The sequence below is a fragment of the Trichosurus vulpecula genome, chromosome 1 (genome assembly GCF_011100635.1).
Source record: "Trichosurus vulpecula isolate mTriVul1 chromosome 1, mTriVul1.pri, whole genome shotgun sequence".
Taxonomy (NCBI): Eukaryota; Metazoa; Chordata; class Mammalia; order Diprotodontia; family Phalangeridae; genus Trichosurus; species Trichosurus vulpecula.
This window is the reverse complement of record NC_050573.1, coordinates 211,678,128-211,699,462: the sequence shown is the minus strand read 5'-3', so window position 1 is coordinate 211,699,462 and position 21,335 is coordinate 211,678,128. Positions and strand designations below refer to the sequence as shown.

At 36.5% G+C, this 21,335-nt stretch overlaps 1 protein-coding gene across 1 annotated transcript in view; it reads right to left on the bottom strand.

Annotated features, from left to right (window-relative positions):
- Nucleotides 1-565: 565 nt before the first annotated feature.
- Nucleotides 566-21,335, bottom strand: part of LOC118835919 (60S ribosomal protein L32-like) — a 56,313-nt gene continuing 35,543 nt past the window's right edge. Inside the window, exon 2 of the mRNA XM_036743217.1 lies at nucleotides 566-1,044. Coding sequence (XP_036599112.1) covers nucleotides 612-1,044 — 433 coding nt within the window. The 3' untranslated portion in view covers nucleotides 566-611. The remainder of the gene's footprint in view (nucleotides 1,045-21,335) is intronic.

The following is a 21,335-nucleotide window of genomic DNA, read 5'->3' as shown; positions in this document are numbered from 1 at the left end:
CATCATCCCATTGTGTGTATTAAATTTAAAAAAAAATCTTGAAAAGTGAAGCCCTGAATACATTAATGAAATACATTGAATACATTGGTAAAACACATTCCTATGTTGACTGTTTTTAGAAATATGTGTCTCTCACTGCATTTGAAATTCATCGTCTTTCTGATAGGATGTGAATAGAATGTTTTATCTTCCTTCTTTTAGATTCATGGTTCACCATTTCATTGATCAGACTTCTAAAGTTAGTGTTTTTCCCCCTCTATAATACTGTTGTTTTTCAGTTATATCCAGCTTTTTGTGACCCCATTTGGGGTTTCTTTTTTACTAGAGTGCTTTGCCATTGCCTTCTCCATCTTATTTTACAAATGAGGAACTGAGGCAAACAGGGTTAAATGACATGCCCAGGTCACACAGCTAGTAAGTGTCTGAAGCCAGATTTGAACTTATGAAGATAAGTCTTCCTGACTTCAGGACCAGCGTTCTAGCCACTGCACCACCTAGCTGCCTTGTTCTCCTTTTCCTTCTTGCTTTGTCTCTTCATCTTTTTTTTTTTTTTTTTTTTTTTTTAGCATTTCCAGGATTTATTTAACACAAATAAAAATCTGCAAAGCTCTTTACTCATTTTCTTCACTCCTCAGTCTAGCATTTGGATTGGTGATCTTGATGGCGAGCTGAGCTGCTCTCTCAACAATAACTTTCCGATTCTTAGAGGATACATTGTGAGCAATCTCAGCACAATAAGATTTGTTGCACATCAGGAGCACCTCGAGCTCTTTGACGTTGTGCACCAAAAACTTCCTGAATCCACTCGGTAGCATGTGTTTTGTCTTCTTATTGCTTCCATAACCAATATTGGGCATCAAGATCTGGCCCTTGAATCGTCTTCGCACCCTGTTGTCAATGCCCCTTGGTTTACGCCAGTTTCTCTTGATCTTGACATATCTGTCAGACTGGTGCCGGATGAACTTCTTGGTCCTCTTCTTGACGATTTTAGGTTTCACGAGGGGTCTGAGGGCAGGCACGGCGCCGGCGAAGAGACAGCCGCCCCTCCACGGGCAGCGCCGACAGAAAGAGAGAGAAAGAAAAAGCGTCTCTTCATCTTTTTATAAAGATTTTCCCAGTTTTTTTCTGAAATAGTCCATTGTATCATTTCTTATGGCATGATAATCTTCAAGACAGTGCATTTTTTCATACAGTTGCTGATAGATTTGATTTCTTCTTTTGTATAAATTTGAATTAGTTCCTTAGATATCCTAGCAATGGGATTTGTATTAGAGAAATTTGCTGCAAATATTTTCTAAATTGTTTCATTTTCATTATGTTGGCTCAAACTATTCATAACCAATTAATATTTTTAAAATTGTTAAGGTCTCTATTTCCTCAAAATGCATGATGTTAAATAGTAGTGATGACAATGGTTAGCCTTGCTTTGCCTTTCATGTAATTGGTAATGCTTATAACCTTTTTCCATATGATGTTTATTATGTGTTTTAGGTAGATAATACTTATTATATGGTCCATGTATTTTCATGATTTATAAATAGAAATGGGTATTGGATTTTGTAAAAATCATATTCAGGATCTATTGACATAACTATTTGGTTTTTATTTTTTATATTATTATCTTTATTATATTGATTATTAGATTTATAGTCTTACGTTGAACAACTCCTTCCATTTATAAATCCAACATAGTCAAAGAGTATACTTTTTCTAGCATATTATTGTAGATTACTTGCTAGTATTTTATTTAAAATTTTGCATCAATTTTCTTTAGGGATATTGGTTAATAGTTTTCTTTTTCTACTTTCTGGCCCACTTGTTTAGGTATGAAGACCATATTTCTATTATGGAAAGAGATTGAAAGAGTGCCTACTTTATTTTTTTTATCATTACTAACAGTTTATGTTGTATTTAAATTAGGACTTCTTTGAATGGTTATTAAAATTTACTTGTAAATCCATCTGGTCCTGTAATTTTGGGGGGGCGGTGAGGGAGAGTTGATTTATGGCTGCTTTTTTTCTTTTTCTTTTTTTCCTGATATTGGGCTATTTAAATGATTTTGTGGGGAAAATTTGTGAAATTTATTTTTTAAATAAATGTTCATACATTTCCTCTTAGATATCAATTTTGTTAGCATACAGTTGGGTAAAAGAAGTTTTTATAAATTTCTTTTGCTTCCTCTCTAATTATTGTGGCTTTTACTTTTTTAGTTTTTGGTATTAAAATTTGACTTTTCTCTTTAAAAAAATAATATCACCTAATTGATCTGTTTATTTTATTTCCCCCCCAAACCTCCATTTAATTTGTAAAATTAATGACTTTTTCCAATTTTATTAAATGTATGTTTATTTATCTCTGTCAATATTATTCATCTCTTCTTCGATTTTCAAAAAAAATCTACTTTTTCACTTGGTTAAAACTTCAATTCCTTGTTCAAGGTCTTTTCTTTGCACATCAGATTCACTGATTTATTCTTTCTCTTTTTTTGTTGATGAAAGTGTTTGGGGATATAAATTCCACCCCACCCCGGGACTGACAGTTACATTGTATACATTTGCATTTGTTATTGCTTTCTTACAATTTTCTTTGATGGAATTTTCTGTTGTTCCTATAATTTATTTTTGACCCACCAGTTCTTTAGGAGTATGGTTTTATTTCCAATTATGGGCTTTATGGGCTTTTATTGAATTTTTTTTATTCCATTGTGATCACCAAATAATACATTTAGTATTTCTGCATGTCTACGTTTTTGGTGAGGTCTTTATGAATGAATAAAACATTTACTAAGCACTTACTATGTTCAAAGCACTGTAGTAAGTTCTAGGGATGCAAATAGAAAAAAATGATAGTCCCTCTTCTCAAAGAGTTCACATTTTAATGAGGGAGACAACATATATGGAAGCTTTCAGATTTAAGTCAGTTCCATGGTCCGTGGGATATAGTGGCAAAGAAGTGTTAATGACCTTTCCTTAACATCATTTCCACTGATAAAATTTATATCAGTTTCTGATGTTCAACCATTTAAGAGTGCAAAGGAATCTGATGAGTCTGTCACCAAAGTTTTTGTTCCCCTGGATCTTTAGTCTCTTTGTTGTATCTTCAGGAACACTTACTGTGCTGTATCTTCATTGGGGTTCATTCACAGGAAGATGTCTGTAGGTGATGGGCTGTAATCATGGCTCTTCCATATCTATTGTATTCAGGTGACTGGGCAGTGTCCATTAGGATTTGAGGGGAGATTGATGGCAAGGACTGGTGGTGGTGGTGGTGGTGGTTTGACTTATCTTAGAATGCTGTCTCCCATCTCTCTCTCAGGGTGACTTGCTGCTTCAGCTAGGCTGGATTGCCTTCTCTTTGAGGGGCAGTTGGTTGGCATTTGGTGGGGCTGCTTGGCCCCTTTTCCACAGAAGTTGCTTACCCAAATGGGATAAGCTAGAAGTTAAACCAGTAATCTGGGTATTATTATGCCCCAAAACATAAAGAATTTTTATAATGGTGTCATATATAGTTAAGAAGTTTGTGGATTCTTTTCTATTCCCATTCAGTAACCACTACAGATACAACATTTCTAATTTTTCAAAAGTTCTATTCATGTCTTTAACTTCTTTATCGCTTATCTTTTGGTTAGATTTACCTAGGTTTAAAAGGTGTATATTAAGAATGCCTTTACTACATATTTCTTCCTGCAATTGGATTACATTTTCCTTTAAGTATTTAGATGCTGTACTTTTAGGCACTCACATACACACAGGTATGTGTGCATATATTATTTACATTGATTTGTTGTCTATGGTGCCCTTAAGCATAATTTTATTTCCTTGATTATCTCTTTATCATTTCTATTTTTACTGTAGCCTTTTTTGAAATTAATTGCTACCTATGCTTTTTAAAGTTCAATGATGAATAATGAATTTTACTCCAGCCCCTCATTTTAATTCTATGAGAATCTTTTTGATTCAAGGATGTTTTTTATAAAACAATTTTGTATTTTTTTAAAATCCATTCTGCTATACATTTTAATTTTATGAGTAAGTCCATCCCATTAACATTCAAAGTTTTTATTTATTATGTATATTTCCTTTTATTTTGTCCTTTTGTACTTTTGGCTTCCTTTACCCCTACCCCTCTATTAACAATAAGCACAAGATAGTAAAAGAGACGGTTGTTTGCCTAACACTTGTGATCTTGTAAGTAAAAGAGCCTGTTTCCTGAATGTTGCAGCAGTTTTCTTCCCCCTTCCCTGATCCTAGCTATTTTTACTCTTTCTTCCTTTCCTTTTAATCCTGCGTCACATTCCTCTTTCCATTATTTGAGTTTGTTTTCCTTCTGACTATTCCCTTATCTGCCTGCACCTCCTGCTTAAATCCTTTTCCCTTGTTCTTATGCCCTCCTATTTCTCTTTTGAATATAATAAGTTTTACCAAAATCTGTGTGTGAGTGTGCGCGCGTGTGTGTGCACATATGATTGTATTTGATCTTGCTTTTCTGGTTTGGATAAAAGTGAGATTTATGGGATGTCCATTTCCTTGCTCCTTCCTCCATGACTATATATTCATTTTCATGAATGTCTTATGGATATATGGTCATCTATTATGCAATGGTGATTTCCTTTCTTCTTCCTCCTTTAATTCTCAGTATAGTACCCATAGTTTGCCCATTTTCTTCATCTAAGATCATTAAAACAGATTAAAACTATCTGTAGATCCTCTATCATTTTTATCTTTCTCTCTGACACTTAAAATAATTAGGATTCTGAGAAGACATTTGTTTCTTATCTCCCTATTAACATGTAAACAATTAACACCCATATATTCCACTTTAATTGAACAAATATGTGTACTTTTTAATCTTTCTCTTAGTATCAGTATTTCCATTTAAAATGTCTACTCAGTTCTAGCATATCACCAGACATGCTTGGAAATCAACTATTGCTTTCAAGATCCATTTTTCCCCCTTGAGGAGAATATTTATTTTTGCCATATAGGTTATATTAGGTTTTAAGCATTTTTCTTTTGTATTTCTCTTGCTTATTCTAAGCTCTTCAATTCTTTATACTGGCAGCTATTAAGGCTTGTGTGATCATTACTTTGATTTCTTGTTACCTGAGCTCTTTATTTTTTTAGCTACTTATATATTTTCTTTGACATGGTAGTTCTAGGTTGTATCTATGATATTCTTGGGAATTTTCATTTTGGAGTTTCCAGAGTTGACTGGTGGATTTTTTATCATTTCACCTGACCCTCTGATTCTCTGATTGCTGGGTAGTTTTCTTTCATAATTTCTCAAAATATAGTATCCATTTTTAAAAATCATGGTTTTCAGATGGTTTAAGTATTCTTATATAACATTTCAGCCTATTTTCCCATCAGTTGTTTTTGATATTGTATGTTATATATTTTCTTTTGTCTTTTCAAAAAATTTTTTGCTTTTAATATTTCTTATTCTCTTAATAAGTCATTTTTTTTCTGTTTGGCCCATTATATATTTCAGGACATTTAGTCCTTGCTTGCAATTTTTACTCCTTTAATCTAAAGTGCCAATTTTTGTTGTCATTTTTTCCACCCTTGTTTTCCATTCTAGATTTCTTGGTTTGTTTCTTCTAGGTATGCCTACAGCCTCTTTGGCCAGGATATTTTATATTTTTTCTGAACCTTTATATGGATTCATGCTGATGTTGCTATCCTCTTCATAGTTTACTACTTGAGCATCAAACAAAAGTATTTCTTCATCATATTTCTAGTTTTCCTTGGTGTGTTCATCTTATGCATTTCAATATTTAGTTAGGGGTCCAGAGGAGCACTACACTTGGGTCTACAAGCTTAGTAGCTGAATGGTGTGGGCATGTCGTAGTGTCCTAGATTAGGTTCTACTTTCAAGGAACTAACAGACTGCTTGTTGCTGAGTTTTGCCTTGGGTATCCATCTTGCCACAGGGCTCTGGCATCCCCCCCCACTCCCACCCCACCCCCATATAAGCTCTGCTTGGGTCCTTTCCCCCAGGGAAGTCTGCTAAGCATAGGGCCTTCTCCTGTGCTGGGTGCCCAATCATGCTTTAGGGACCACTCAGTTTGTATCTTGTTTAGGGCATTTCTCCCCCAGTTAGACTTGGGCCACTAGTGGCATATTGGACCCTCACAGAATGCCCCAAAGTTTTCCCCTTTTCTGGACCCCTATAGTCACAGGATTTGAGGAGACAGGCATATTTTAAGCACTTGTTTGCATCTGGCCTATGCTGGGTAGGCACTGAGAATACAAAAATAAAAGAAACAGTACCTTCCCTTAAGGAACCTATTTTCTGAAGAGGGATACAATATACATATATAAATGTTATTAAAAATATTACTCATCTTAACATGTAGTTCATTAATTCCTGTGAGATAATAATAATTAAAAAAAACCAAGATGAATTTCAGGGAATCGCAGGAGAATTCTAAATAAATTGGCAAAACTGCTGATTGGAAGCTTCTTCACATATTCATGAAATGCATTTGTTCATGGATCATTTTGAAATTATAGGTAGGATACATTTTTTTTAGAATTCTTAAATTTTTAATCATTAATATGAATTGTTAAATGATTGGATTTGATATGCCAGCTACATTTTTAACTGAATTTCATTTTCAGTTTTCAACATTCACTTCTATAAGTTTTAAAATTTCTCCCCCTTCCTCCCCTCTCCCTCCTCAAGACAGCATGCAATCTGATATAGGCTCTACACATACATTCCTATTAAACACATTTTCACATTAGTCATGTTGCTTAGAAGAACTATAAAGAATTGGAGAAACCATGAGAAACAAAACAAAACAAAAGAGTATGCTTCACTATAAATCTTGACTCTATAATTCTTTCTCTGGATGTTGATGGCATTTTCCATCATGAGTCCTTTGGAAAAGTTTTAGGTCCTTGCATTGCTGAGAACTGCTGAGTCTATCAAAATTAGTCCTCACACACTGTGGCTTTTACTGTGTACAATGTTCTCCTGGTTCTGCTCACTTCATTCGGCATCAGTTCATATATGTCTTTCCAGGTTTTTCTGAAGTCCTCCTGCTCATCATTTCTTATAGCACAATAGTATTCCACTACATTCATATACCACAACTTGTTTAGCCATTCCCCAATTGATGGGCATCTCCTTGATTTCCAGTTCTTGGCCACTACAAAAAGAGCTGCTATAAATATTTTTGCACATGTGGATCCTTTTCCCATTTTTATAATCTCTTTGGGATACAACCCTAGAAGTTATATTGCTGGGTCAAAGGGTATACACATTTTTATAGCCCTTTGGGCATAGTTCCAAATTGCTCTCCAGAATGGCTGGATCAGCTCCCAGCTCCACCAACAATGAATTAGTGTTCCAATTTTCCAACACCTTCTCTAACATTTATTATGTTTCTGTTTCATCCTGTTAGTCAATCTGATAGGTGTGATGTGGTACCTCAGAGTTGTTTTGATTTGCATTTCTCTAATCAATAGTGATTTAGAGCATTTTTTCCCTATAACTCTAGATAGCTTTAATTTCCTCTTCTGAAAACTGCCTGTTCATATCCTTTGACCATTTATCAATTGGGGAATGACTTGTATTCTTGTAAATTTGACTTAGTTCTCTATATATTTTAGAAATGAGGCCTTTATCAGAGATACTGGTTATAAAAATTATTTCCCAGTTTTATGCTTCCCACCTAATCTTGGTTGCTGAATTTGACTTTCAAATTAGGATAATAAAAGTATAGGTCATACACTTTGGGCAACTCTAGGACATAGAAATGAGGGAGGAAGAGTGAGTGCTCTTTGGTTGGAAGCAACATTTCTTGGAAATCAGATGACCTGGGTTCTGATTTCAGCTCTTCCAGTAATTTGTTATGTGATTGTGGGCAAATCACTTCACTGCCCTAGGTTTTGGTTTCCTCACATGTAAAATGAGGTGCTTGAACTGAATGGTTTCTTAGGTTCTCTAGTAAATGTTTGTCTCTGTTGAACATTAGGCATATTGGTCTGATAGTAGTTTATACCTCTTTCCCAAACATTACTAGTATAAAACTTGACCATTAATGTTTTAGATTCTAAATTTCTACTATTTTTTTTCAAAGAGATCTTATTCTAGGGGTACAATCCATTTTTTTGAGAGTGGCTTATATTTCTCTTGAATTATTTTTTAACAATAAGGCAAACATTTGCAATGGGACAGGTTGTAGTGTGTCTTTCAGTTGTGTCCAAAGGAAGCTGGGCTCAAGTTTTGTTCCATTTATAGTTATATATATATTTTCCAGGTATATTTGCATTTTGACCAAATCAGAGAAATCAAACTAAAGGAATAGATTAATAAAATAGAATTTCAGGCAAGTGAGCAGGTTTGGGAGACATAGTTTTTAAAAACAGGATAGGTAAAGTGTTTTCAATGAAGCTGAATTCATACTGAAGCAGTGGTAGATTTTCTGGTCCCTGCCAACTGCTAATGCCTTCCCCTCCATGATTATCATATATCTGTTTTATATGTCTTTTGTATACTCACACATTTATTTTATTTTTTATATATATATTTTTAATTTAAATTTATTTATTAAATATATTTAGTTTTCAGCATTGATTTTCACAAGAGTTTGAATTACAAATTTTCTCCCCATTTCTACCTTCCCCCCCACTCCAAGATGGCATATATTCTGGTTGCCCTGTTCCCCAGTCAGCCCTCCCCTCTATCACCTCCCTCCCCTCTCATCCCCTTTTCCCTTCCTTTCTTGTAGGGCAAGATAAATTTCTACGCCCCATTGTCTGCATATCTTATTTTTTAGTTGCATGCAAAAACTTTTTTTTTGTTTTTGAACATCTGTTTTTAAAACTTTGAGTTCCAAATTCTCTCCCCTCTTCCCTTCTCACCCACCCTCCCAAAGAAGTCAAGCAATTCAACATAGGCCACATGTGTATCATTATGTATAACCCTTCCACAATGCTCATGTTGTGAAAGACTAACTATATTTTGCTCCTTCCCAACCCATCCCACTTTATTGAATTTTCTCTCTAGACCCTGTCCTCTTTCCAAAGTGTTTGCTTTTGATTAACTCCACCCCCATCAGCCCTCCCCTCCATCATCCCCCCACTTTTATTTTTTTATCTTCCTCCCTCTTCTTTCCTGTGGGGTAAGATATCCAATTGGGTATGTATGGTATTCCCTCCTCAGGCCAAATCTGATGAGAGCAAGGTTCACTCATTCCCCCCTCACCTGCCCTCTCCCCTCCTCCCAAAGAACTGCTTCCTCTTGCCACCTTTATGCGAGATAATCCACCCCATTCTATCACTCCCTATCTCCCTCTCTCAGTATATTCCTCTCTCATCCCTTAATTTGATTTTATTTCTTTTAGATATCTTCCCTTCATCTTCAACTCACCCTGTGTCTGCTCTCTCTCTTATATATGTATATATATATATATATACATACATATATATATACATATACACACACACACATAGATATATACATACATACACATTCACTTATATATATACATAAACATATATATATATGCATATTCCCTTCAGCTACCCTAATACTGAGGTCTCATGAATCATACATGTCATCTTTCCATGTAGGAATGTAAACAAAACAGTTCAACTTTAGTAAGTCCCTTGCAATTTTTGTTTCTTGATTATCTTTTCATGCTTCTCTTGATTCTTGTGTTTGAAAGTCAAATTTTCTATTCAGTTCTGGTCTTTTCACTGAGAAAGCTTGAAAGTCCTCTATTTTATTGAAAGTCCATATTTTGCCTTGGAGCATGATACTCAGTTTTGCTGGGTAGGTGATTCTAGGTTTTAATCCTAGCTCCATTGACCTCCAGAATATCGCATTCCAAGCTCTTCGATCTCTTAATGTAGAAGCTGCCAGATCTTGGGTTATTCTGATTGGGTTTCCACAATACTCAAATTGTTTCTTTCTGGCTGCTTGCAGTATTTTCTCCTTGATCTGGCAGCTCTGGAATTTGGTGACAATGTTCCTAGGAGATCTCTTTTTGGGATCTATTTGAGGAGGCAATTGATGGATTCTTTCAATTTCTATTTTGCCTTGTGGCTCTTTAATATCAGGGCAGTTCTGCTTGATAATTTCTTGAAAGATGATATCTAGGCTCTTTTTTGATCATGGCTTTCAGGAAGTCCAATAATTTTTAAATGATCTCTCCTGGATCTATTTTCCAGGTCAGTGGTTTTTCCAAGGAGATATTTCACATTGTCTTCCATTTTTACATTCCTTTGGTTCTGTTTTATAATATCTTGATTTCTCATCAAGTCACTAGCTTCCACTTGCTGCAATCTAATTTTTAAGGTAGTATTTTCTTCAATGGTCTTTTGGACCTCCTTTTCCATTTGGCTAATTCTGCCTTTCAAGGCATTCTTCTCCTCACTGGCTTTTTGAAGCTCTTTTGCCATTTGAGTTAGTCTATTTTTTAAGGTGTTGTTTTCTTCAATATATTTTTCAGTATTTTTTTCCTTTCCTTTTCCTTTAGCAAGTCATTGACTTGTTTTTCATGGTTTTCTCGCATCCTTCTCATTTCTCTTCCCAATTTTTCCTCTACTTCTCTAACTTGCTTTTCCAAATCCTTTTTGAGCTCTTCCATGGCCTGGGACCAGTTCATGTTTTCCTTGGAGGCTTTTGTTGTAGGCTCTATGACTTTGTTGTCTTCTTTAGGCTGTATGTTTTGGTCTTCTTTGTCACCAAAGAAAGAATCCAAAGTCTGAGACTGAATCTGGGTGTGTTTTCGCTGCCTGGCCATATTCCCAACCAACTAATTGACCCTTGAGTTTTTCAGTGGGGTATGACTGCTTGTAGACTAACGAGTTCTATGTTCCACGTTTGGGGGGGAGGTGCCAGCTCTGTCAGATCCGCACTACTCCTTCCCCAAGAACCCCCAACCAGGACTGGACTTAGATCTTCAGCAGGCTGTGCACTCCTGCTCTGATCTGCCACTTAATTCCTCCCACCAGGTGGGCCTGGGGCCAGAAGTGGCAGCAGCTGTAGCTGCCCCACCTCCGCTGCCCCCGGGGCTGGAAGCTGAACAGTGAACTCCTTCCACTCCCACAGCTTTTCCCACTAACCTTCTCCACAGTCTTTGGTGTTTGTGGGTTGAGGAGTCTGGAAACCACTGCAGCTCACTGATTCAGGGTGCTAGGGCCCCCTCCGCCCAGCTTGTGGTCTGGTTGGTCCACACCGCTCAGGCTGGGCTCTGCTCCACTCTGTTCCCAGCTCCTAGCTCCCAGCTCCCAGCTCCGTGTGGGATAGACCTCACCCAGAGACCATCCAGGCTGTCCTGGGCTGGAGCCCTGCTTCCCTCTGCTGTTCTGTGGGTTCTGCAGTTCTAGAATTGGTTCAGAGCCATTTTTTAAATAGGTTTTTGGAGGGACTCCATATGGAGCTCATGCTAGTCCCTGCTTTCCAGCCGCCACCTTAGCTCCGCCCCCACATTTATTTTATTTATAGCTATATATGTGCATATTGTATCCCCCTTTAGAATGTAAGTTCCTTAAGGGAAGGTACTATTTCTTTTGCTTTTGCATTCTAAGTGCCTACCTAGTACAGGCCTGGTCCAAAGATGACTGCTTGGTTAATGTGTAGGATGAACTAGTTCTATCAGACCAGCTGCCTGTCCTTTGTACAAAATATAACCAAGAAAAACACACGTGGTCCACAGTGTTAAAATGAAGTGAAATGAGCATTAGTTTTACAAGGCCCTTTAAAACTACATCAGCAAGAAAAAAAGAGTCAACATACGAAGAAGCTTCCAATCAGCAGTTTTGCCAATTGCTTTAGAATTCTCCTGTGATTCCTTGAAATTCATCTTGTTTTATTTTTTTGGATTGCTTTCTCACAGGAATTAAGGAACCACATGTTGGGATGAGTAATATTTTTAATAAACAGTGATTTTAGGCTCAAGTCAAAATTGAAAATAGAAAAAAGACAATAATAGAAATCTCCTGTCTAATATCTCTTGGTTTTTTTTATTTTTGTTGTCATGATCATTAGGCTTTGATTATATGAGTCCATGTCTATTTAAAATGAGTGTTTTAATAATATTTAAATGTATTTTCTACTTAAGGACAAAGTCAGTATCATGCCTATTAGGGAATGAATAAGGATAATTCTTGGTTGCCTATCATACTAAATGGAAAATAATCAAATCAAAATATTGAAAGCATCAATAATAGATTTCAGTGGGGAATTATTTTAAATGTTTATAGAAATTACAGAGGAAACACACTGGAATTATTTTGGAGTCACTTAAAATGGTTTTGGAATAACCACAGGCATTATACAAATCCTGACTCATCCTTCCTATAGATATTCTTTAAAAAAAGATTGGATTCTATAGTTGAACTGTTCCAGTAATACGTTCTTAAGAGGCCATACTATTTTTTTATGGTATCCTTTTTGTCCATTGTACATGCTGAAATTATAGATATTTATACATTATAGTCAAACTGTGAAAAAGCCCTAGGCATGACAGGGCTGGCTGAAAGTCAAAGATTTTTTTTTTTTTTACTGTGAGTAAAGGTAAAAGACAGAATTGCTCTTAAATAGAACAGGATAGTTTTTTACTAGACTCATTCAAGAGCTACTTAACCATTTTGATTGAGATTATTTTTTTCAAGCTGGGAATTCTCTTGTTTTGGAGGGCTTGCTTGTATTCGAAGATGACTCATGCAGAGTTTAGAAAAAAATGACTTTAGTTTCTGAACAAGTAAGTCTGTCACAGGGATACAACCCAGTTGGATGAAAGCAGCAGGTACAGACCCCTTTTTCTTGGTCTTATAGTGGATAATGATTGGCTAAGCTTGGACTTCCAACAATGCCATTTTTCCTCCAGATTCTGGATAGTTTTGTTGGATGCATGAAAAGGTTTCTAGGAATCTATTTTAAGACACATTTATTCTACATTTCAAAGTAAGTTCAAATTGGTAAAATATCAGTGTAGATAATTTTCTATTTTAGAACTGTTTCAGTTTTATTCTACCAAAGAAATTTAGTCTACCAAATTTCTTTCTATCATAATGATAACTCAAATAAGATTTTTTAGGCTTATGAAATATGTTCCCTAGCAACCTTGTGAGGGATGTGGCACAAACATCATCTTTCTTTATTTGCTGCCAGGGAAGAACTGTTTGATTGTCTGAGGTGATATAGTCACAAGTTGTATGATACAGGACCAGAATAGGTCTCACTATGTGAGAGTGGGAGATTGTATGTATTTATGTTGAATTTGAAAAGCGTATGGTATATCCATTTTGAAAGGTCCAATAAGAAGTTTTTCATGCAATACTGAAAAGAGAGGTTAGGATGCATTTAGGGCTGGATATATAGACCTGGGAATTATCTCCATGGAGATAATAATTGAACCAATGGGAGTTAATGAGATGACCAGGTGAGATAGTAGAGAGGGAAAAGAGAAACATTTGGGAGTAGGGCCTTGGAAGATTCCCAAAGTTAGTGAGTTGAATGGATTGCAAAGAAGTCTGAGAAGGAGCAGTTAGATTGGTAGGGGATGAACTAAAAAAAGAGAAGTTTCATGCAAACCTAGAAAGGAGAGAGTATGGAATAGAAGAGTGTTATTAATAGTGTCAAAGTCTATAGAGAGGTCAACAATGTGGAGGACTGAGAAAAGGTCATTAAATTTGGCAATTAATACATTATTTTTTACCTTTAGAGAGTCTGATTTCAGTTAAATGATGTGGTCAGAAGCCAGATTGCAAAGGTTTTAGAATAAAAATGGACCTCAATTGAGAGCAGCAGAGTTTCACAGATGATGGAAGGTGGAAACAGAGGAGGATTAACTTATTTATCTCTGGGGCTTGCCTCAAAAAATGAAACAGGGTGCATATATGACCTTGAAAGTGCAGCATAGCAAGCTGTTTTTTCTATTCTGTGGGGCTGGGTAAATCTTAATTCTGAAAAGGGATTTCCTGTTTTGCCTGAATTAAAATATAATTTTATGATGGAGTTATTCAGATCAAGAGAGAGAACAAAGCCCTTTTATGTGATATGAGACTGTGAAAGGCATTTATTCTGTTTACGCAAAGGTTCTCAACATATCTTGGGTACAGGAGGCAAAATTGTGAATAGCAATGGATTTTTCAGTTTTCAGTTTCTTTCTTGCCTTTGCAGTGAGCTTTATTAAAGATGAGAGAGATAGAATGAATGAGATTTCCTAGAACTGAGTTCTACCCTTCTTAAATATCAACATTATAGAAATGAACTGAGACATCTCTTCATAAAATGTTTTTGGTAAAAGATGTTGATTTCAGGCTGTAATGATGACTGTCTGAAGAAGTGAGTGATGTTAAGCCTGGAGAAGAGAAAATTAGAGGAGGGAGACGTGATAGCCACCTTTAAATAACTGAAAGTTTGTCACATAGACGGACGCTTAGGCTGGGTCTGTTTGGCCCCAGAGGGAAGAATTAGGAATAATGGGTGGAAGCTTTAAAAAGTCAACTTTAGGATTGATTCAAGGAAAAAAATGAGTTGTTGACATGGTGAGTGAGGAACAACCAATGGACAACTCATATGCTTCCCTATAATAACAAAAGAACTTGAACAATGCTTCTACTACGTTGGGTACACCCTAGTGTTAAACTTATGGAAGTACATGGACAAGAATCATACATACTGGGAAGGCATAGATAAATTTTGATTTGTGTTTCTGGAGGCAATACCCACATGGTTGAGATTTTAGATCCATTGTAGTATATTGGAGTCAGGAAAAGCTTCTAACAAGTAGAACTACCCCAGAGTGGATTGGACTGCTGCAAGAAGTAGTGAGGTTTCTCCTCACTGAAAATAGTAAATCAAAAGTGGATGAAAACTAATCATATTTTTGACAGAGGGCATTCTTGCTCAGGTATTCGTTGGAATAGTGGCCTCTTGTGACCTTCTTCACACTCTGAGATCCCAGGAATCATGGATGTTGTGTGACTATGCTAGGAATGGCTTCAAATTGGTAATTCTTGCTTTGCCTCACTTTGAGCTTACCTTCTTAGAGAAAACATAATTGCAGGGATAAAAATATTAAATGAGAAATAGGTTAAAATACCTAATCTACATAAGTTATTACTTTTTTAAAAGCAAAATCTGTTTTGTGGGTATTGACTGAAGAAGACAGAGCCAAAGTTTTAAATCATGGAAACATCAACATCGCTTTCTCAATTAGTTTTCATTCCCTCCTCCACTTTGTCATTTGTCTGTTAACCTGAGTTTTTGTTGAACTAATTTCCGGGGGTTGTTTTTGTAATATGTCCTTCACACAACATAGGTGGTTTTGTTTATTTCTCAACAATTTTCTCTCATATGCAGTTTCCCACATTATCATGAAAAATCTGCCTATAAGCTTCTCTGTACTGAGGGCACACTTTGAATTAAGGATTCAAAACATAGCAATAATCTATTCTTGAAGTTCTTAATATACTTTGCACCAGGAGGATACTATTTTGATAGGGACATCATGCTGGTTTTGTTTTCCAAGTGTTTTGAACTCAGGAAAAAAATTAAGTTTTCAAATAAAAGTGGCTATTGACTGCTGTTTGCATTTGAACACATTTTGCCAGAAGTTAACAGGTTCTACGATAAATTTAGCATATTTTTGCACGTAACAAATGCTCAATATCAAGACCTACATGAGAGTGAGGATAAATCTATAAATGCAAAGCAAAGTACAATGGTGAGTTGTTATGTGTCATAACAAAGACTTCTGGAATTTCAGGAAGGGCAGTCTGATAACTCAGTTCTGTATTTAAAAGATAACTCCACTGACAATGTGCTCATTCGATGTGGATGGAAAGACCAGTAAAGCAACAATGATCTCATCTACTTTGTCGAGTTTTTTTTTCTTTGCTTAGAGACTAAAGCTGCTAATTGAACAGTACCTTGATGTTTGTAGCTCTCCCGGACTCATATTCATTTCAGAACTATTATTTAAACAGAGCAACCACCTTCCTTACAGCTGTACAGATGGCTAGCCAGTCTGCTGCAGTACTTTCCCAATTGTCTTCAGCTGTGGCACACTGTTTATGCTTCAGTAAGTCCTCTGAGCCTTTTTTATTTTAGCTTACTACACAAATACTTGGGTGCCCAGCTGTCATCCTTTCTTTGCACATGTCCAGCTCAGTAGAGCTGTGCCTTGATGAACATCACTTCAATGATGGCACATTGGCTCCTTTCCAGGCCTGCATTGTGAATAATCTTGTCCTGCCACTCAATGTTCAGTAGGACACTGATGAAAACCCTCAAGTTAGACATAACGTCTGGGGCAATTCCAGGTCTCCCAGCTGCATGAGAGAGTATCACTGGTTTTTAGCCTGAAGTCTGATCCCATATTTTTGTCAGATTTGGTCAGGCTTCCAAAGGACACATTGGCCCTCATGATTCAGTTTATTACTTCTTTTTGAAGTAGTATAGCAATGTTTAAGACTGTTGTTTCAGTTCTATTTTCCATTCAAAATCTTTATCTATGTGTAGAGAGAGTATCCATGGTTCAGGCTTGTATATGATCTTGGCCTTCTTCAGGCTTATCAGCACTAATCTAACTCCTCAAAGAAGCAAATGATGAATTATCTGTCTTGTAGTTTATGTCATGCAAATATGTGATCTGCCATGGAGCAAGACAAGTAACAAGAGTCAGGATTTAGACTGTAAGTAGGAAGCATCTGGCATATATTGTGTAGACAGGCAATAGGTTGAAACAGGGAAGTAAGGAGGAAGTAAGTGCCAGAAATTTGATTTAATTTAACTCAGTTCAACAAATATTCAGGCTGGGAATCAGAATCGAGATTTCAAAGGGGGTATGTAAAGGTAGAGTTAAGGGCCTGGAAAAGCAACAAAGGTAGAGAGGGCCAGGGAATCAACACGATCATAGAATTATTCAGAGATGGAAGGGAAATCAGACGCTATCTAGTCAAATCCTTTAACTTTACAAATGAAGAAACTGAGGCCTAGGGAGCTAAAATAATTTGCTCAACTTTATCCAGATATTGAGCACCAGTGGTGCAATTTGAACCCAGATCCTCTGATTCGAAGACCTGTGATCATTCTGCTGTACTGAGAGAAGCACTTATGAACTGAATGATGACTTATAATTTTGAGGAAGAAGAAAGTTTCTCTTTTCCCTGATTTTATGCTCTGTGAATGAGAAGATTAGATACTGGTTATAGCAGAAACAAAAAAAAATAGGAATTTATAGGAATTTGTATAGTGTATGTGCTTTAAGAACACAGTCATTATCATTTAGCAATTCTTAGTTGACTACATTAATGACTTTCTGAATATGTATAAAATCTAGAAGTTGCTTGAATGAAGGAACTTTTGTTTTCCTTTTGTCTTTGCATCTCTAAATTTCTAGTGCAGTACATTGCACAGAGTAGGTTCTTAATACTGTACATATTTATTGAGATTAATTGAATAAATAAATTCTGTGATATCTGAAAATCCATTCTCTATATAGGTCCTAACTTGAAGAATTCTTAAATCTGTTATCATTTCCTGGAACTTGTCTACCTCTTGTGGCTCTTACAGCTATAGCGATATTGTGTAGGGTCTCTTTGAATCAAGAAGTGAAGAACTGTTGCCATCTCAATAAGACTCCCTTTTTATCTGCACTCAGATTGAAATTACTTTTGCTACAGACAGTTGCTATGAAAGCATGGATAGGTATGTTTATACACATAATCTTTAGGGTCATAATTTCATCTCAGTCATAGTGTTGGATCACTTCATCATGAAAATCCTTTGACTAGGCTGATCATTATGAAGAAGGTGGAGAAAATGTATAGTCTCTGCAGGGGGTAACCTTACGCATAGCAAAAGACTTTCAATGGAAGTTCAGAAATGAGAGTTGACATGGTTTTGTTATTTAGTGAATCAGCCAATCAAAAATTATTTATTAAGAACTCACTATGTTCCAGTCACTGTGCTTGGAAAAAAGGAAACAGTTCCTGCCTTCAGAAAGCATTAGATTCTATTGAAGGGAGATAACATTCATACTTCTAAGTATATATAATATTACTTCAAGGTAATTTAAGCTGGAAGAGACACTAGCATCTGGAGAATAAGGTCAGGCCTCATGTAGGAGGTGACAGTTGATGTGAGAAAGAAAGGGCATAGGTACAGAGAACAGTCTGTGCAAAGAAATGGAGATTGGAGAGAATGTATGTGAGAAGTAGTAAGAACAGTTTAGCTAAAACATAGAGTAAAAGGAGTAATGCATAATAAAATTGGGAAGGCAAATTGAAACTAGGTTGTAAATGGTATTCAATACCAAACAGAGAAATTCTTGAACTAATAGGGAGTCATTGGAATTTATTGAATGGGACAGTGATAAGATAAGGCCTTTGCCTTGTCAGTATAGTTTCAGCATTTATGTTAAGGTTGGATTAGAGAGTGGAGAGAAATAAGATGGGGGAACATTGTGGAAGCAACTTCAATAGTCTAGGTGAGTGGTGACGAGGGTCTGAAATAGAGTAGGGTCCTGTGTTTGGAGAGATGGGGATAGATGTGATCTCTCCGAAAATCTCGGAAACTGATTGGATATAGGAGAGGATGGGAAAGTGAAGAGTCAAAGTGACAATTCAGTGAAATGATTCATGTGTTGACAAAGCAGGCAGGAAGAGCTGCCAGTCTTTTTAGGGTAAAGCTGTTTTATGATAATGACGGTGGTGATGATGATGATGATAATAATAATGATGTGATAGTATGTCCGTAGCACTTTAAGGTGTGTAAACTGCTTAACATACATCATTTGATCCTCACAACTCTGTGAAATAAGTGCTCTTATATCTATTCTATACTTGAGGAATCTGAGGCCAGGCGAAGCTTAGTGATTTGTCCAGGTTCGCACAGCTACTAAATTCCTGAAGCAGGTTTTGACTTCAAGTCTAGTGCTTTATCCATCATGTCATCAAAGTGCCTATGTTTCCCCACTCCCAAGTTCAACCTATCCTATGTGTATTTTATAGCTGAATGGAGCATTTTTTAATGATTTCATGGACACAGGAGCACATTAGTATGCATTTATCTACCTTCCATATGATGCTTTATTGGTACTTCTAGGACTGAAATCTCAGGAGATGTGTGCTTACTCAAAGGAGATTTTTGTCATAAGGCTAGGAAATAAAGAAGGAGGAATATAAAAAGCTGGATGGAGTCAAGTTGAAGAAGGGCTGACCACTCTCAGCAAGCCTGGTATTTTCCTAAGATTTGTGAAATGAGGAGAGGAGTTGCTATGGTGCTAAGAGCAAGGAGCTGAATTTTAGCAATCTGCTCTCATGGGGTCCAATCTACTAATTGGGAAAGATTGCATTGCTTTGGAGCCTGGAGCAGAAGGGAATGTCGGAGTCTGCCTCCACATAGAAAAAATAGGCGGTGCCTGGTATAGAAGCAAGAGCTATGGCACTGATTGCTACTGTGACCCAGCAGAGGGGAGCCGAGAGAGAATACCTCCTGCTGTGACAATGCCAGGAAGCAGAATTTACAGCTGTAAATCTTCCCATTCTCCAGTCAAGGGCCATTTGTAGACTTTGTAATGTCATTCTTTCCACAGAATATGAATTTTTGGGAAGTTCCTTTCTCATCAATTCATGAATCTGTGGGAGATTCTGTGTATGGAGGTTAGGAATGATTCTATTGTTTGGTTTTCCCCAGTTATTTTTTGTTCTATCCTAATTAAATATTTTGCTATTTAATTTTGGGGCCCTGCTTGGTCTATTGGTACTGAATATACTGAAATGACACATATGATAAATATTAATCATAACATTGAACTCAAGTAGTTGTGAGTTTTGAATTGAGTGTTATACCTAGTATACTACAATTTGGAAACACTCCACCTTTTTATTGTAATATATTTCTAGAAACTGTGTTAAAAATAGATTGTCATAAAGTAGGTCATGGTATCCCATAGAATCAATAATGTAAGTGAGGATAGCATGTTCCAGTGGGAAGAACACTGGACTTTGAGACAGGCAAAGCCTGGATTAAAATCTGCCCCCCTGCCATTTACTAGCTGTAAAGTCCTTTAAACTCTCTGAGCTGCAGTTTTTCATGTGTAAAATGAGGATAATGATTAGTGTATCTACCACATCAAGCTGTTGAGCTGCTCAAATGAGATATAGTCAGAGTGAATGGGTAGATCACATGTTGGAAAAATACTTCTAGCACTTCATTTCCTGCCATGAAGAAAGTTAAACTATCAGTTTTCCATTATTGAATTCTATCTTTAATAATTCTACATTTACAGATTCTATCTAGGACATATCCTTTTTCTCAAATTGTAAGTTTTTCCCTTTAAGAAAATTATTCCCTGATTTTTTGTAACAGCACTTCCTTATTCCCTTTCACAGTAGGAGCCCATCCAAGTGCATGTGGAGACCATATTCAATACCTATGAGTGGGTTATTCACAGTCCATAGAGCCCTCAAAAACTACTGCAGGCTTTGAACCAGGTGGAGCTATCAACTTGAAATGTTTGCTCTGAACTACCCCCTTGGAAATTAGGATAAGGCCATTTAATCCTTCTTGGTAACTCAAGCAAAGATCTCAGTGACCTCTGGGCTAAAGCTCCCATTCTCACATTGACCTGTTATTCCATTGTTTGTTTTACTGGTCCATGTTGACTGAGATCACCACTCACTATTGTCATTTTAAACAGTGATAGACTTCCAGGAACTGTATCATTAGGGGGGTGTTGGACTCCCAGTATGGTAGAGGCAAGTGAATTACTAGATCCTTTGATAGTTTTCAGGCCTGATGATTGCATGTGGGACTACTCTTGAACTTGCAAATATTCTTTTTACCTAAGTCCTATCTTAAAGGTTGAAGGGGATCCCTAGGAACAGGGATGATTCACTGGTGTCATGCCTGCCACTACTCTAGAGCATTTCCATAAGTACAAGCCTATATATGTATTGTATGAACATAAGACCAGACCCTAAGCAATAATATTATGAACAATAAATTATCACATACTGTCCATAATCCTCCCCAAGATTTCTGTTCCTGGTCACCTCCAGCTCCTTTGTATTTTGGGCATTGTCTAAACTCTGTTCCTGGTTCCTGGTCCTCATTTGTCAGTAACGCCATTGATAGTCTCTCTTGCTTTCCTAGCCTGCCCTCCACAACATTAGTATAGCTATAAATTTTGTGATTTCTTAGACCTCTCTATAATATTGTATAATTCTCCTAGTTGTTTTTGTACTCTACATTGCAGCAGCTTCTTATCCCTGGTGCTTGTACAACACCAAGGATAATTAGATTGATGTTTCCCTTTTCCTTTAATAAATTCCCCACTGCAGTAATCAGAGGAATTAAATAAT